Raw genomic sequence first — 17,356 nt, 5'->3', positions numbered from 1 at the left:
GTAGGGCTGGAGAGACAGCTCAGTGGTTAAGAACACTGACTGCTTTTCCAGAGGCCCTGTGTTCAATACAACCACATGGTGGCTCACAACCATCTGGAGTGGGATCTGGTGCCCTCTTCTGGTGTGTCTGACAGCTACAGTGTACTCATAAAAAATATTTTAAAAAAAACTAAAGTAGAACTGGCTGGAGTACAAAGTGACTTCACACCCATGAACGGTCCATCCTGGATGGGGGAGGGCTCTGCAGTGGTGCATCCTTTTCTGAGGAGTTACAGGCGCTCACAGTTGCTGGGGAGGAGTCTGTGGCTCCCAGTGACCCGTCCTTGCTCAGGTAAACAGCCCCTTGCCCACACATGTGCAGGTAGCCCTGGATGTAATGGGCCACAAAGAGCAAGAAAACTTGGTGAGAGTAAAAGAAAACTTGGTGAGAAGGGTCCTTGTGGGAGGGGAAGGAGGGGGAGAATATAACCAAAGAATATTATGCATGAAATTGTCAATGAGTTTTTGTTTTTTAAAGGAGCAGATTGGCTTGAGAATGGGTACAGAGGCAATAGGATTGATATATATTTTTAATCACTTATTCTGAGACAAATAGGAAAGCTATTAGCTGACGGGCTCCGTGGGGGCGGGGAATAGGGTTTGCAGATCTGTTCACTGTCCTATCTGGGGTGTTTGGATCGATCTTGAGCTCCTGGAGCTTTGGTTTGTTTGTTTGTTTGGGTTGTTTTTGTTTTTATTTTGTCTTTTCCACTCGTGTGCTGGGTCCTTCTGCTGTGAGGATTTCAGGTTGAATCTGCTCTAGAATCTTTCCTTTCTCTCCCATGACTCTTTACTTCCCTCAGAGGCACGTTCTCCCGATCTCAACACTGTCTTAGCCAAGGAACTATGGGTCCTTTAGAGACCAACCACGGATCACCTTGTCCCCGCCCCCGGCCCCCCGCCCCCCCCTCAGCTTGTTTACATCATGTGCCTCTGAATGCTGCCTCTGTTCCCTGCTAGCCCTTTCATAAACATCTCAAGCTGCTAAGATCAAAACATTTTCCAACCTTCTCCTGAGACTTCTCACCCTAGAACTACTCCGTGGAAGATAAACATTTCCACAATTGACTGTTGTAATGGGCTTTTCTGTTTCTCCTCCAGCCGCTGGGAGCTTTCACCACGAGGGAATATTCCTGCATCCTGGGAGCTCCCGATCCTGGGGGGGGGGGGGGGGCTTAGCGCACACTCCCGGGTTTTCTCTGCACCCCCAGGAGGACAGCAGCTTCTGTGGGCCCCCTGTCTCCACCCAGAGGTACTTCTGAGACTCAGCAACCTGTGCCAAGCTGAAGCAGAGGGAAGGAGGCAAAGCTAGCCTGCCTTTCACCACCTGGCAGGAACTGGAAGCAACTCTGAATCCAGGTGGTCCTCTGGCCCGTTGGCTTGCTGGCTTCTACTGAGGACAGACGTCTGTCAAAGCAAAGCTTTTTAGCAACTTCCTTGCAGTGTTTCTGACACCACATACAACCTACAAAGGCTTTTGTCCCAATACCTCCCAAGGCCCTGCTACGAAACTTTCTAAAGAACTGAGTTCAGAGAGGCAGGCAGTCATGATGGGTTAACCATCATCCACCCTCACCCCCATCCCTCCACCCTTACCCCCATCCCTCCACCCTCACCCCCCATCCCTCCACCCTCACCCCAATCCCTCCACCCCACCCCTACCCTCCACCCCACTCCTAACCCCCAACCCACCCCCTCACCCCCCAACCCCCCCTTCCCCAGTACACAGTGGAGGACAAAGGGACCAAACACCCGATTCTCATCAGGGACATCTATTTATTGGTACTGTCATTAAGCCACTTCCCAGCGGTCACTGCGGAAATAAGAACAGGACTCAGCTTCTAAGGAACTAAAGTAACAGACATCACAAAACAAAGCACTGGGGACATTCAAGACGACAAACTGGCTTTTCTCCTCTGGTCAGGGTGATGGTGCTTAGCATCCTTCCTGACCGTGCCTCTGGTCCCCACCGATGCACATGTTCCTTCTGCTCAGCCCTGGAGGATTACAGACCAGGATAGGGCCTGCGTCCTCCCCAACCTGATCCACACACATGACCTCATCCCTGAAGATGCGCTTGCTTGCTGAGCATCCCACGGGCGCCGCAGGTGCCCCAGCAGGCCACGGTCTGGTGACAGGACAGCTAGCAAGGAAGGGCGGCTTCTGCTTCCTCATCACAGAGTAAACACAACACTTTTTTTTCTTTTTCTTTCTTTTTTTTTTTTTTTTCTTTTTCTTTTGTAAGGAAAGAAAAGTTCTTTAAAAAATATATGGCACTAGAGTGTAAAACTATACACCTGCATCCGGTGAAGCTTCCTACAGCTCTCTGAGCCATCTCCTGTCAGATGTAGAGCTGATGCGAGGCCAACGTGTCCATGAAAGGACGCACCAGGTTGTCTGTGGAGAAGTAAAAGATGAGCCCAAAGGTGATGGAGATGGGGAGGGCGGGCAGGGCCTTCTTGAACACCGCAAGCAGCAGGAGGGTGAGACACAAGCCCTGCGGGACATCAAGGTGAGGAAACTCAGTCCTGAGACTAGCCCAAACTGCCCCAGACATGCACGTCTCTTACAGATAGGCAATAGCCCCTCAGTCGGGACACCTTTATGTTGGCTGCGGGTGGACAGAGCCCTGGACAGGCCATGCGGCTTCCCCGTGTAGGGACAATGGTGGAACAGGTGGTAGGGGCCTCTCCAGAAACTGGAGTTGGTTTTTTGTTGTTATTGTTTTGGGTTTTTTTGTCTTGCTTTGTTGCGTTTACAAGAGACACAGATGAGCTAAAATGAAATCCTCTGAGGTTCTCGTCACCAAGGAAACCACAAGTGTTGGGTAATTCATCCGTCCCTTTGGAGCAAGCATGGTGGTGGCCGTTCCTACCTCCACCCTTGGTGTCCAGGGTGAGGACAAATCACCAAAGTGCCTGCCCTGCCCTTGAGACAACAGGTCCCAAGCCAGACAGTATGGAAGGGAGGAACCCTGGGTGTGTTATCCCATCCCTGACACACGTGTGGACAGAAACATGTATCTGAACACTGGACAAAGCACTAGGCTCCCACCTAAGGGCATCACAGGTGCTATAGCCTTCTCAGGGACTCTGACATCTAAAAGGAAGCATCCTCTAAGGTGACACTGCAGGGTCTGTCCCCCAGCCTGAGAACCAGCCATCAGAGCCTCTGGACTACACCGCTGCTGGGACTGAGGTCCTGGTGGCACAGAGAATATGCAACTATGGAATGAGGGGACCTTGCCACTCGTCCCTGCTCCCTTCGGCTATTTCACCGCCCACAAATCTCAGACAAACCACAATCCAAGAAACCATGGGACAAGGCCTTAAAGCCTTTGTCCAGGTCCTACCATAAAATGTATATGGTCACTGAGATCCAAGCCTCCCGGCCCACCCCTGTGCTCTCTTAGGAGGGAGCATACCTTGGTGACCAATCTCTGGGTCGGACACCCCTCCCTTCGCTGCCTTTGTCCTGAGAGGAATGGCAGCAACTATGAATGCCCTGTGAGGACCCCAGTAGGTGTGCCTCCCTCCGCCACACACACAGCCCACTCACAATGAGGATGGCGATGAAGCAGGCCAGCGTAGTGTTCCAGTCTCCATTGCCGGTGGCCGCCGCCTTGCCTACCAGGACGCTATAGAAGATGAAGTCTCCCAGGCCAAGCTTCACACCCCCTGTGTGGAGAAAAATCCAACCGATAGGAAACCTCAGCAGAAAGCAGGCAAATAAATAAATAAATAAATAAATAAGTGAAGGGACATCAGCCAAGTGACCCAGCAAGAGGGTCACGATCCCTCAGCAGAAGTGTTGCAGACTGGGGACAAGACTGGGAAAGACTGGGGGGTGTGGGGATGGGAACAAGGACTGAGCAAGCCTGGTATTTTGGTGGGCCACTTGGTTAGGAGAGAAAGGGACAACAGCTGGCTACTGGGGCTGCAGGCAGCTGTGTGGTTTAGCATGGACTCTGAGTAAAGGTATTTTAAAAATAAGCTTAATGCCACCACCCTCCAGAACACAGGTCACCCAGCAACAGAAGACCCGTGGAGGCCCTGCCCTGCTGCCTCGTAAACCTGGGCACCTTACTTTCTTCCTCCTCTTCCAGCTCTTCCCCTGGGTAGCCAGGCAGGGGGGCTTCGAAGGCTTCAGGGTATGAGGGCTCCCCAAAACTGTCATAGGAGTCTTCTTCTTCAGGAACAGAGGACCACCGGCATCATGTACCATGAAGAGTGACAGGAAGAGACAAAGGCTGGTCAGAAGGTACAAAAATCCAGAAGATTCACCAGGACCTTCCCATGTCAAGGCTCCCCAGCACCACACCACCAACAACATCCCGCAAAACTGAGATGGGAAACTGAGGCACGGAAGTGACAATTCAACCCCCACTCACTTCCTGAGACCAGTGTCAGAGTCAGGCCATTGGGCAACATGACTCTGCCATTCTGAACCTTGATTCACAGAGGGAGCAGCCAGGCAGGGTGCAGACAAGGCGCTCCCAAGACATGGCTGTGAATCCTATACTCACCCATCTCTGGGTCATAGGGGAGCTGCAGAGCTCCCTGGGAGGAGGGGTCCAGCTTCGCCATGCCCACTGTCCACACCATGGCAGCTACGGAAAGAGCAAAGGGACACACGTGCCTCAGGCAGTACTGAGTAGCTGCCCCCGACCTGGCGGAAGGGGAGCCTTCACAGCCCCCTCTAGCCTGAAGGGCTGTTCTCATCCTTGGCTGACAGAGGCTGGGGGGCAGGGGTGTGGAGTTCAGGGACACTGGCTTCTCACCTTTGTCCTTCTGCAATGCTCTACAGCAACACTGACAATAATGACAATGATTAGTGAACAGCTCCGTGAACTGTGTCCTTAAAAAAAAACTGTCTTTTATTTGTTAGGTTTCAGTTTATAAACAAAAAGGGAGGCGTGGAGATTGTTAACATGATGAAATAGCTCAGAATGTCAGTGGACTAGGCGGTGTCTCGTGGCGCCATTTCAACAGTGGTTTCAGTCTACATTGCTGTCCAGGAATGTCACCCTCTCTCTCTGAGTAAGAAATAATCTATGTTGCCTAGAACTACATTGCTGACTCCATGTCCTGGGAGACAAACGACTCCACCCCTCCTCCCCTTCCTTTAGAGCCGGATCACACTGCTACTGCTGCTGCTGCTTGGCAAACTCTCGTGAGATTTTTCTGAACTTAAAATGCTGCCTTTTGGTTACAACTCCAGCTGCCTTCCCTCAATCAAGACTGTCAGAAACCAGAAGAGACCCAAAAGCCCGTCTTTCATGATTCATGTCATAGTAGCTAAACCTAGATTGTCTTTCAAAGGAAATGCAACACGAAAATGGAAGTGAGGGCTCAGAGGTTAAAAACACTTGAAGAGGTTCTGGATTCACTCCCCAGCACCCACATGGCAGCTCACAAGTGTCTGTTAACTTCAATTCCACGGAAATATACTGTCCTCTTGTGGCCTCCACGGGTACTGCATGCATATGGCAGCTATCCAAGCCTACATACATAAAGGTAAAATCTTTTTAAAACAATAAAATCAGTCCTGTGGCTGAAGAGCTGGTTCAGTGGTTGAGAGCACTTGCTGCTCAATCATGAGTAGCAGGGATTACACTCCAGCTACTTTTAACAAGCTAGTGGCCCTGTAAATGCCCCTGATACATGGTCTAAGGGAGCCCATGTCTCCCTTCTGCCTTCCGTGTACACCGGGTGTGTGTTCATATGCTCATACAGACGTGTATGCACACCTGAAATAAACATTTTTAAATGCAATGCCTGGTGTTCAGCAGCACCCTGTGCATGCAGGTCTGTGAAACAAACCAGCTCTTATCTTACAAGACTGAAACTCATGCTCACTAAACAGCCCCTCCCTACTCCGTCTGTTTTATGCCTGTGACTTTGCCTCCTCCCGATACCTCCTGTGGTCATACCAGGTCTGTCTTTTTGCCACTAACTCACTTATCCCAGGGTCCTCAAGACCTGTCCATACCATGCGGGTCAGATTTTCTCTTCCTTTTTTTTTTTTTTTTTTTTTTGTAAAGGAAAATAATATTCTGTTGTACAAGAGAGGAGATCTGGAACTAATGAGCCCTGCAGAGCACAGCGTGACACATTGGCCTATCTTCCTGAAGGAAAGGTAAGCCCCTGAAAGATTTGGACAGTCGCACAATCCAGAGCCAGTTTGGAGGTTGGGAAACCACCCATGAAGGGGACCAGTGGGGGCTGAGGTGAAGTGAATTCTGGTGCATTTCGCAAGCAAGACTTGCTGGAGTTGTAAGACAGGGTCAAGGTTAACGACAGTACTTTGTATTTGAGCAATAAGGAAGGCCCATTGCCTTTGGCAGAGAAGGGGCTAGGGCTGGTGGGGAGGCTTTGGATTGTGTGGGGACTGCAAACATGGAGTAATAAACTCTGAAGAGAGTCTAAGCTAGGGAGAGAAACAGTTTGGCAAGTCCCATGTGACCGAGTAGGTTCTATTGTTCCCTGGGGGCCCAAGAAGATCAAAGCAGACAGGATTCAAACAAGCATTTGTGCACTGGGTCTATATTAGTTTCATTCATAGGGGTTCAAAGCTACAAATGTCAATGGATGACCAAAATGTGGTCTTCAACAGAGCGCTGCTACCTCCAGTAATGTACCTGCTTACATTTCTTAGTTTACCTCCACCCAAAAATGAATTCTCCATGGATACAAACTTCCTTTGCACATGAAGAAACGCCCAGCCTTGGGTACTCAGACTGACCAGAGCCACCTGTCCCTCACTCTTGGGACATTTCTGGGATGTACATTCAAGCATGCTGCTGACAATTCTCCGTTCTAAGCTTGATTCCTCATTCACTGCAACTGCCCAGTTCTGCAGACGGCTTCCGGGGTACCTGGGGCACCAGAACCCCAGAATCATGGGCTTTTAGATTGTGGCCACTGCTACCCCAGGGAGTGAACTCCAATGGTGAACTCAGATAACCTTGCCTCCTGTGAGATCTGTATGCCACACACAGGGCCTACCAGTAACTTGGGACAACTGTTAAATACATGTGTAAACCCATCTTCCTCTGACAAGGCCCCAAGGTCAAGGGCAATCCCTGTGCCTTCTCTTTAGAGATGACTAACTTCCACTTCCAAGCCACTGTCCATGGACCTTAGAGAGAAGTGGGGGTTCCTGCCCTCCAAAGCCTGCAGGGCTGAGTGGTGACTACAAGCCTCAGAAGGTGGCACGTTCATGGGATGCGGTCACAGCCAGTGCAGGCTGCCAAATGGTGAACAGAATATGACCAAAGGACTGTCCACCCCCTTCTAGTATTCCACCTTCAACCCTGGTTTCCCAACCTTCCTGAGCAAGATCCAGCCCACCGTGGTCTCAAGGGGCAGGGAACCCTCCTGCAGGTGGCGACCCTCAGCATTATGAGTTGACCCTAGTCTTTGGTTGAGATAGAATATATAACCTGTCAAATCTCAAAACCACGGCCAACTTCCATGCCTCCACAAAAGGTGCCCTGCTGACCCCCACTGCCTGGCAGAAGCATGGGACCACTCACATGAATATATGAGGGCAGGAAATATGGGCTCATTTCTCTCCTGGGCGGTTTCCACCAGCATCCTCAGTGGCCCCTTGGGGCACAGCACAGCCACAAGATCTAGGAAAACAGAGACAACCTTGTTATATGAAAGGGGTCCTGTATTCTCAAGCAGCATGGGGTAACCACCCTTCCATCGCCAGGAACCTAAGTGAGCTCCAGGCCACCTTGCTGCTTGGTCCCAAGTCCACCAATCCAGTTTGCACCGGCTGGAGCCGAAGCTGGGAGCTGTAGAGTGGGAGGAGCGAGGTGCCGAGACCCGGAAGACGAGCTTGGAAGTCTTACTTCCTGAAGCCTCGGATTTCTTATCCTTAAAATGAGAGTTGCAGCCCTGGCCCTGGTGCTAATGCTACTTCAACAGCAGCTAGCAATGAAGGTGGCGACAGACAGTGCAGGCAGGCCCATCCTGAGGAATCAGCGGCTCGGTGTGCAGACCGTGCTCCGTGAGTGTATGTGCAGTTGCAGGCAATGAGAGTAGTCGCTTGGGGTCTGTGCTTCAAGTATCACAGAAGAAGACTGCAGGGAAAGCCTTCTTAGGACAGGAGGGGGATGTCCTACCTGCTGCCCCACTTGTTATAATGTGAATGTGAAACGTTCCCTAAAGGTGCACTGTGATGGCTTGAGTATGGTTGGCCCAGGGAGTGGCATTATTTGGAGGTGTGGCTTTGGAGTGGGCGTGGCTTTGTTTGAGTAGGTGTGTCACTGTGGACAAGGGCTTTAAGACCCTCATCCCAACTTCCTGGAAGCCAGTATTCTGCTAGCAGCCTTCAGATGAAGATGTAGAACTCTCAGCTCCTCCTGCACCATGCCTGCCTGGATGCTGCCTTGATGATACGGAACTGAAACTCGGAACCTGTAAGCCAGCCCCAATTAAATGCTATCCTTGTAAGAGTTGCCTTGATAGTGGTGTCTGCTCACAGCAGTAGAACCCAAACTAAGACACTCATGTTTTGAATGTTTAATCCCTAACTGGTGACCCTATTTTAGGGGACTTTGGGGTCATATTCATTAGGAGGTAGGGGCTAGCTAAGGAATGCAGATCACTAGGGGTGGCCCAGCCCCCAGCTCCTGTTCATTGCAAGGAGCCAGTCACTTGCTCCTAACCGAGCTATCCCCCTGCCTTCCCTCCTAGGATGGACTGACACCCTCAGACACTGGGAGCCCAAATAAGTCTTTCTCCCCTTATATTGCTTCTGTCGATGGCTTTGGTCACAGCAATGCAAGAGCTCTATCAATGAGCCTCACCCCAGTTCCCACCAGAGCCAAGCCACATACCGTACACAGAAATGGCACCCAGGATGACCCAAGCAGACCACTCTGGCAGGTACTTGATGAACACCAAGGCCATGAGTGCGCTGATCACAATGAGGTAAGCCTGCTGCAGCACCAGAGGCCCCTTCCAGTGGATGCACACCATGCCCACCGCCCCAAAGTTCCAGACAGCCAGGAAGAGTGTGGGGTAGTCCATGGCCACGTTGTAGGTCTTGAGCACTTCCCTGCAGGCCCGAAGTGGAACAGGTTATAGGATACTAGGGGTTTGGGGGGTGCTACACCCTAAGTTGTTTGGCACCCTCTGCTCCTCGCCCATTAAGCCCCAATCTAGGTCTAATTTATAATGTTCTCAACTTCCATTTCTATGGTCCCCACAACTAACCACTCAGTATTTTCTGAACCGGGGAATATATCAATAGCTGTGGGTCACATGACCCTGTGATGGACCCACTTGGAAAGCTCTGTGCAAAGATGGGGGTCCTTAGAAAAGTGAGCCTTCAGGCTAATATCCAAAATCAAAGGGCAAGAGGGCAGAGAAACTAGGAAGTACCCCTGTTTATCCATACTCCCCCACCCTCCAGGTAGAATGTAACTTTGAGGGGTTTCCTCCTGCTCGGTGTGTTCTGAGAAGGCTTCACTGCCTCAGCTCCCCTTGCTCATTTTAAATCAGGAGTGGGAAAGAAACCTGTGGCTGAGAACAGAGTCTACTCCACTGTCGAAGCCTGGAAATCAGGGCTCAACAGCGGACCCTGAGGAACCATTCCCTGCCCCGGTTCTTCTCATCCAGCTGCGCCACAGGAGTGGCTACTCACCCGACGGCACTCACCCGAGGTAGATGTAGGTAAACAAGAAGAGGAGCATCAGCGAGGACATGATCAGCCAGCCGTGGATGAACTGGAACATAAACAAGAGGGCCACTGTCACACCAGCAGGGTGAAGACACTCCAGTGAGACCGATACTTCTATCTGCCCTGTCCTTTGGCCGCCAAAAGATTGAAACTGATGGAGCCCGTGGGGCAGCAGTGGCTCACACCTTCAGTCCCAGCACTTGGGAGGCAGAGACAGGTGGATCTCTGAGTTCAAGGCCAGCCTAGTCGACGGAGTGAGTTCCAGAACAAGCAGGGCCACAGGGAGAAATTCTGTCTCAAAAACCCAAATGATGGATCCCAAGGAATTAGAATTTCCCTAGGAGTTTCATGCTTCCAAAAAGAAAACACCAAAGCCTGGTACCAGGCAGAGAAACTGGTCTCCAGAGACAGTGCGTCAGGAGGAAAGGAAGCCAGGCAGGGATGGGCAGTATCATGCATGTCTTGGCCAACATCGCTTAGTTATGACTATCTCTTATCTTCTATTTAAACCCTACCCTCACATTAGGATCTGGGGGTGAGGGTATCATAGATCTAGGGGGAGTCGCTGGATCTCTTTGTCCTACTTTCCAATGTGGTCACACTGAATAAATCTCCCTTTTTTTTTTTTTTTTTTTTTTTGCGATTTTCCTATTAATTTGGATGCCGAGCAGCCAAACTTGGATTGTTATGGCTGCCAGAAGCATGTATTCTACTGCTAAGTCTAGGTATCAGGTGTGTACAGTATCTCCGTAGACTGGAGCCTGGGCATCCTTCTCAGTTAGACAGCAAAGGCAGACCCTTTGGCAAGTTCTCCCTAGTCACCCTCAAGTGTCTGGAGGAGGTGGGAGTCCTGAGGGTCTGCTAACCCCCAGCCTGTGGAAGCTCACCTCTGCACTGTGTGTGAACAGGTTGGCAGTCTAGACTTGCAGACTCTGCCCCATCTCTGAAGAGAGCCTGCACAGTTGCCATGGAAAGACGTCTTGGAAACAGACAATAGTTAAGAGGTGGAATGAAGGTCACACTGCACAAAGTGTCAGGGTTTTTAAGCTGTTTAGACCAAGTGGCCACGACAAGTCTCCTGAGGGGCTTGACAGAAGGGAAGTCCCTTCCCACTAAGGAACTCCAGACGGGTCCTCAGGAGGGCTGTCTCTCCTTCCCCAGCTGAGCATGAAGAGGTCAAGGACAAGACCCAACCATCAAGAGTAAGACGGTACCCTTCCTCCCAGCCCCCACTTCACTAAGCACTATCCTCAGTCAGCAGCTCAGCCCACTGGGTCTCCAGCAGAGTCTACCTGGAGGAAGGGCCACAGCTGGGCTGCACACCGGCCTTAGAAGGAAGGAAAGGAGTGGCCTAGAACCTCCTCACCCTCTTTAGCCCAACGATGACTTGTCTGGACAGTGTCATCTGGGAACTTCCCAATGACACTGACTGAATGGATGGTCAAGCCACTTCCGTGGGAATGGCCACATGACACATCCTGACCACAGCGGGGTCACTTCCCATGTTTCTAGTTTGCTGCCATGTTCTCTATATGTATAAACAAGCAGTCTTCCCCCCAGATTCTGGGCACCCTTTCCCTTCCTCCATCTGAAGTATATGTGGGAACCCTGCCTCGTTTAGATGTTACTGATGAGTTAGTTACCTTTCAGTTCTGGAACATTTCCTGTTACTCCTTTTCATGGTTCAGCCCCATTTGAGCCAGCTAGGCCAATGGTTAGCTCCCTCTCTGAACAACAGCCTCCTCTTCTCTTTCTGCTCCATGAACAGTTACCAGAACACAAAGGACCACACTTTGCCTGTGGCAGCATTTCAGAGCTAGGTAATACCTAGCTCCACTTCCTAAACTTGCCGCCTAAAACCAGTGTCTAAAAGTCAATGGCACAGTTGGGTCTAGTAATACAGGTCTGTCAAACTGGTGAAGCTGAGGCAGGAGGATTACCCGGTCAACTTAGCAAGACCTCTAATCATAGAAAATTACAGAAAGTGGGCTGGGGCTGGAGAGATGGCTCAGCAGTTAAGAGCAATGACTGCTCTTCCAGAGGTCCTGAGTTCCAGAGGTCCTGTGAGCAACGACATGGTGGCTCACAACCACCTGTAATAGGACCTGATGTTGTATCTGAAGACAGCTACAGCGTACTCACATACATTAAATACATCTTAAGAAAGAAAGGAAGGAAGGAAGGAAGGAAGGAAGGAAGGAAGGAAGGAAGGAAGAAAGAAAGAAAGAAAGAAAGAAAGAAAGAAAGAAAGAAAGAAAGTGGGCTGGAGAGACGGCATAGAAGGTAAAAGTGTTTATTGCCTCTGACTCCTGACCATGGCAGGCACATGCCCCCCTTCCAGTAGAGAGGTGAGGGTCCTGGTACAGCATTTGACTAGCACGAACAAGGTCAGAACTTCAATCCCCATTTGGGGAGCTTGAGGAGCACCAGTGGGGATGATGTTGCCTATAACCGGAGTCACACGAATGTGACTCTTTCAGTACTCCATGAGGAGGCTCAAGGTCCAAAGAAGAACCCAACCCACAGGCTTGCCAGGGCCAGAAGACCTTAACACAGCGCATGCGTATTCTTATCTAATGAGAGAAGGAAAGATTAAAAATAAGCCTAGAGAGAACGTCTTGGGATGAGGGGAAATAAAACAGAACTTCAGGAGAAACAACATGTACTTCAGAGCAGGAGAGTGTGTCCGAAACACTGTGATGAGGAACACACAAGACAGTGGGGTGCATACAAGTTAAAAAAAAGTTAACCTTAGGTCATGGCCCACAGTGAGGAGAGCATGAAGGGGCAACCTATTCTGCCGAGAGAAGGTGCCTGGATAGGTTTTTAGAAAACTGACATATGGTAGTGGCTCCAGCCACATCTCAGCAGGGTTGGGGTAGGACAGGCAGGGGGGAGGGGGAGGGGTAGAGGAGGAGGGCAAGCAAGGAGGAGGAGGAGAGGGGGAGAGGGGGAGAGGAGGAGGGGGAGAGGAAGAGGGGGAGAGGAGAGGGGGAGGGGGAAAGGGGGAAAGGAGGAGGGGGAGAGGGGGAGAGGAGGAGGGGGAGAGGAGGAGGGGGAGAGGGGGAGAGGAGGAGGAGAGGAGGAGGGGGAGAGGAGGAGGAGAGGGGAAGGGGGAAAGGGGGAAAGGAGGAGGGGGAGAGGAGGAGGAGAGGGGGAGGGGAGGAGGGGGAGAGGAGGAGGGGGAGAGGGGGAGAGGAGGAGGAGAGGGGAAAGGGGAAAGGGGGAAAGGAGGAGGAGGAGAGGGGAAAGGGGAAAGGGGGAAAGGAGGAGGGGGAGAGGGGGAGAGGAGGAGGGGGAGAGGGGGAGAGGAGGAGGAGAGGGGAAGGGGGAAAGGGGGAAAGGAGGAGGGGGAGAGGAGGAGGAGAGGGGGAGGGGAGGAGGGGGAGAGGAGGAGGAGAGGGGGAGGGGGAAAGGGGGAAAGGAGGAGGGGGAGAGGGGGAGAGGGCCGAAGGCCTTACCTTGTAGCATCGGTACTTGTATAGGACCACTAGGAAGATGGTCATAACCACAATGACACTGATCATGATGAGGGTGTTCAGCACAGAGTTGAGGAGCCGCTGGCCCACCGAGGGCGTGTCCTCAGTGAAGGGTGTGTAGATGCTGAAGAGGTCATCAGAAGAGACTCAGAACCTGCTGCTCCAGGACACTCCCAGCTCAGTGACACCCCCTCCACCAGGCTGACCGTGGAGCTCCTAGAAACTCCACGCTGCTCCATTAGAACCCTTACACTGGCTGGGCCCTGATGGGGCCATTACTATCTGTGTGAGTGGCTTCAGCCTCTTGGTCAGTGACTTTCGGTGCTGTGGCAACTGGAACCATCACAGCAGAAATGACAGACTGTACCTCACTGAGCCCTCACTCCTCCACTTGACTCTCCTACCTCCAGGCCCTCAGCTCCAGCTCCTACTGATGAGACTGGCTGCCTGCTTCTCCATGTGATGATTAATTTTGATTGTTTGTGTGAGTGGATCTGGAATCAACTAAGCATGCCTTAGGGTGGATCTGTGAGGGCATTTCTAGGAAGGATTAACCCACCCTGGGGTGGACCGTTCCTTCCACTGTCAGCCTAGGTAGAAAGAGGTTGGAGGAAAGCAATGCTCTTTGCCTGCCTGCAATTCACTTCTTGCCAGTGAGTGCATCTACTCTATTGCTCCTGCTGTTGCGCCACTACCTAAAAGCAGAACCCTAGCCACTATGCATAAAGACCAGCAGCCTCTGGGAATGTTGCTGGCATTTAGGAACAATCTGAAACCGCTAAGATATCCAAGCTCATGGACCACAGCTATGGGGTTCTCAGCCTCTTTAGCATGCAGATAGCCATTGTCAGACTACCTAGGTTTATTGTATAAGCCAATCTAATACATCCTTTTTCATAATACACCTTCATTGCTCCCATTCCTCTAGAGAACCCCGACAATACATTCCACTGACGTTTTGCATCCTAAGACTCCCATACCCTCTTCTCCCCTCAACTGCAGCTGCAGGTGCTGCCTCAACTCTGGAAGCAATTCACCAGCACCTTGGTCTTCCTAGCTCAAATGCCAAGAGCTATGCTTGGCCTCTTTAAGCCTTCCGTCTCTTGTTTCTGAGTCTCCCATAGGCTACAAGCTTCTTAGGAGTGGGAACCTTACTACTTCCACTTTCCTAAAAAATGAAAAGGGATTCAAATGTGCTCTGAAATGAGGAAGGAGCCCATGGGGGTTGGGGGTGGGGAGAGTGCTGCAATTAGGGAAGCTCACAGCTCTCCGTGTGTATTTATTAAAATAATAAAAGGGTCTAATGAGTCCTCATCACCTGCTGGAACTGTGCTAAGACATCACTGGCTCCAACCCTGTCATCTCATACCTAAGGGAGCAGAGACGTGACTCAGCTAAAGTCACTCAGTGTTTAGACACCATGAGGCCAGCCAGGACCAGGGACTTGATACATGGAGCTCAGAGCTACGGTACCAGAGCCGGCCTCTGGTCAGACCCCACTTAGCCTCTGGTGAGTACTACGTGATATTTCGTGTGTGATAGCCCGCTAATTCTCCTGGTGGCCCCGTAATGAAACCCATGAAACAAACATAGAAATGGAGGCAGAAATGGAAGCAGGTCAGATATGCGTCTGGACAAGTCGCAGGACGGGAGGCAGCGAGTGTGTCAGGGCATAGGCCACTGCTCTGCGCAGCTACAGTAGACCTGACTACCACCCCAACCTCCCGGTGCCAACCCGGCCCCCAACTCACAGCTGCCCGTTCTTCTCCGTGTAGAAGCGCACAGACTTGATGGTGGCCACCACCACAATCATACACAGCGTGACGGGTACAAACAGCATGATCACATGCTTCGCCCCATACTTGAGGGTCAGCTCTTCCTCCAGGCCCGACGGTCGTCCAGGAGCCCCGCTGCAGGCGTAGCGGTCTGGGTCTTCCTCACAGTCTTCCTCGCCACTCTCCTGGCTCCTCTGTGGGAAACCACACAATGAGGACCACAGAGGTTCCCACGGTGAGCTGCTGACACATCCTGCAGTGGCTTTCGGGGTAGACCCGGGAAGGTAAATGCTGCTTTCTAGACATCAGAGCAGTCGAGAGTTTGAGCTCTGATTTAGATCTTAAGTTATATAAAAACTTGGGACAGTGGTGAAGGTTTAGAGCTAGCCTGCAGAGCCACAGAAGGGCACATCAAAGACCCTTGCACTCCCCAAGGACAGGAAGGAACTAAGGCCACTAACATGGCCTTAGGGGTCTAGGAGGAAACAGGCTAGGAGATGGGGAAACTGAGAGCAAACATTTTGCTTGACGAACTACAAGACCCAGCACTTCTTTGAGCATCAAAGCCTGTGCCTGCTTCAGCGCCAGCTTTCTATGGGGAGCTCCGACCTAACTGCTCACTTGACACCAAAGAGAAAAAAAAATCTAGTAGGTAAGAGAAGAAACTCCTGAGAACAGGCTGTTCACGACCTTGAACTGTGAACCCACTGAGGCTGGGAGGCTATGCTGCAGAGAAGGAGGAGAAAGGGCTCAGGGGGCAAGGTTGAGGAGACACGCCCTCGGGGCATGGAAAGGTTTTACCTTAAATGGAATCAGTTCCAGGTAAGCTCAAGCATAGTTTGCCAGAGAGGGAGATGGCCAGGCTAACTAAGTGACCCCACCCACCTCCTGACCTAAGACTACAGCAGTACGTCTGTGCAGCTATGTCTCCCAGTACGAACGTCAGGCCCGACTCAGGCCAACTCAGTGTGTGGTTACCCTGTCTGGCTCCTACCTGAAGCCTCCCATGCCAGTAGCCTTTCCTTTTGTTATCTCAATGTTTCTGTCATTGGTCTGTCCCAAGCACCCAGAATCACAGTATGTGGAAACAGCAGCCTGTATGGAAAAGGCAGGTGACGGGTGGAAGGTAAAGGGAGATGTGCCAGCCGGCCCACTGCACACTGTAGGTGTGTGGTCTACTACAAAGCCCTTACACATAGAAGGTGCAGACGTATCACGGCCTGGTGACAGGGCTCTGGTCAGTTGTCATTTTTATTTGCTCTTCCTGAATGGAAGAAAGACTGATTTCATCCACATCCACGGGTTAGTCAGTGCTCACTCTCTTGCTCCCCCCCCCATTATGCGTGTGTATGTTTGTATGTATGCATAACAAGATCATTCCCCCCCCCCATATGTGTGTGTATGTTTGTATGTATGCATAACAAGATCATCCCCCCATATGTGTGTGTATGTTTGTATGTATGCATAACAAGATCATTCAACTTATAGATGAAATGTCCTAAAGGGCTCAGTCTGGGATGGATTAGCCCTGTTGCTTTGAGCTTGTGGTAACTATACTGTGGCAGAAAACATGGAGAGATGCAAGCTGCTCAACACAAAAAAAGAAAAAAAAAAAAAAAAGAGGAGGGGGCTGGCTCCCTGTAAGTTCTGTCTCCTCTGGTGACTTGCTGCTCTCCACAAGGCTCCATTCCTTAAAGGTTCTACAACTTCCCGGTCACCGCACACTAAGGACCAAACCTTCAGCACAAAGGTCTTGGGGAGACATCTCAGATTCAACTTCAGCAACCCGTAAGACATAGGAGAGGCTGGACATAAGCTGACATAGCCATCTGTTGAGAGTGTTAAGAGTGCCTACTGCACTCATCTGAAAGACTTGAGTTCAGTTGCTAACACCCTGTCAGTAAGCTCACAAGTGCCCATTACCCCAGAGGATAAGACACCCTTTTCTGACCTCCATGGGTACCTTAGTTTTTAAGGCCCACAAGTGCTGGGGGGACCCACCCACTGTTGGGGGACCTACCCACTGGGCAGTGTTCTCTCCATCCTCTGGGCCTGGCCGGCCCTCCTGGCAGGAGCGTGATGTGGGGCTCTCCGCTGACATCAAGGACGTCCGTTCATCGCACATCTCTTCCTCGCTGTCAGAGGCCATGAACGTCAGCATGGTCTGAAAAAGAAGCACAGGGGCCCCGTTCCTGACAGGCAAAGGAGGTGGGGGAGCCGGGGGATGGGATGGGGGCTTGAACACCAGGCACAGGTTTTGCTTATAAAAAAAGCTTCCTACATGCATGGCAAAGAACCGCTCAGAACAGGAGTTCCAGCAGCCAGCAAGAGGCCACAGCAGCCTTGCTTGAGACTGGCTCGAATGAA

General features: G+C 51.3%; 1 protein-coding gene across 9 annotated transcripts in view; it reads right to left on the bottom strand.

Moving 5' to 3' along the window:
* Nucleotides 1-1,803: 1,803 nt before the first annotated feature.
* The window catches only part of PSEN2 (presenilin 2), a 34,234-nt gene continuing 18,681 nt past the window's right edge, over nt 1,804-17,356 (bottom strand). For 8 of the 9 annotated variants that reach the window (XM_080926699.1, XM_080926697.1, XM_080926698.1 and 5 more), the window contains 10 exons: nt 17,010-17,153; nt 14,966-15,183; nt 13,197-13,338; nt 9,714-9,781; nt 8,891-9,111; nt 7,577-7,675; nt 4,565-4,648; nt 4,126-4,227; nt 3,598-3,716; nt 1,804-2,536 (listed from right to left, as the gene is read on the bottom strand). In XM_080926699.1, coding sequence (XP_080782825.1) covers nt 2,381-2,536; nt 3,598-3,716; nt 4,126-4,227; nt 4,565-4,648; nt 7,577-7,675; nt 8,891-9,111; nt 9,714-9,781; nt 13,197-13,338; nt 14,966-15,183; nt 17,010-17,150 — 1,350 coding nt within the window. In that variant the 5' untranslated portion in view covers nt 17,151-17,153 and the 3' untranslated portion in view covers nt 1,804-2,380. The remainder of the gene's footprint in view (nt 2,537-3,597; nt 3,717-4,125; nt 4,228-4,564; nt 4,649-7,576; nt 7,676-8,890; nt 9,112-9,713; nt 9,782-13,196; nt 13,339-14,965; nt 15,184-17,009; nt 17,154-17,356) is intronic. The other variant, XM_080926692.1, reaches the window with a different exon arrangement.

Source organism: Micromys minutus, assembly GCF_963924665.1.
Source record: "Micromys minutus genome assembly, chromosome: 1".
Classification (NCBI taxonomy): domain Eukaryota; kingdom Metazoa; phylum Chordata; class Mammalia; order Rodentia; family Muridae; genus Micromys; species Micromys minutus.
This window is presented reverse-complemented; position numbering and strand designations above follow the sequence as displayed.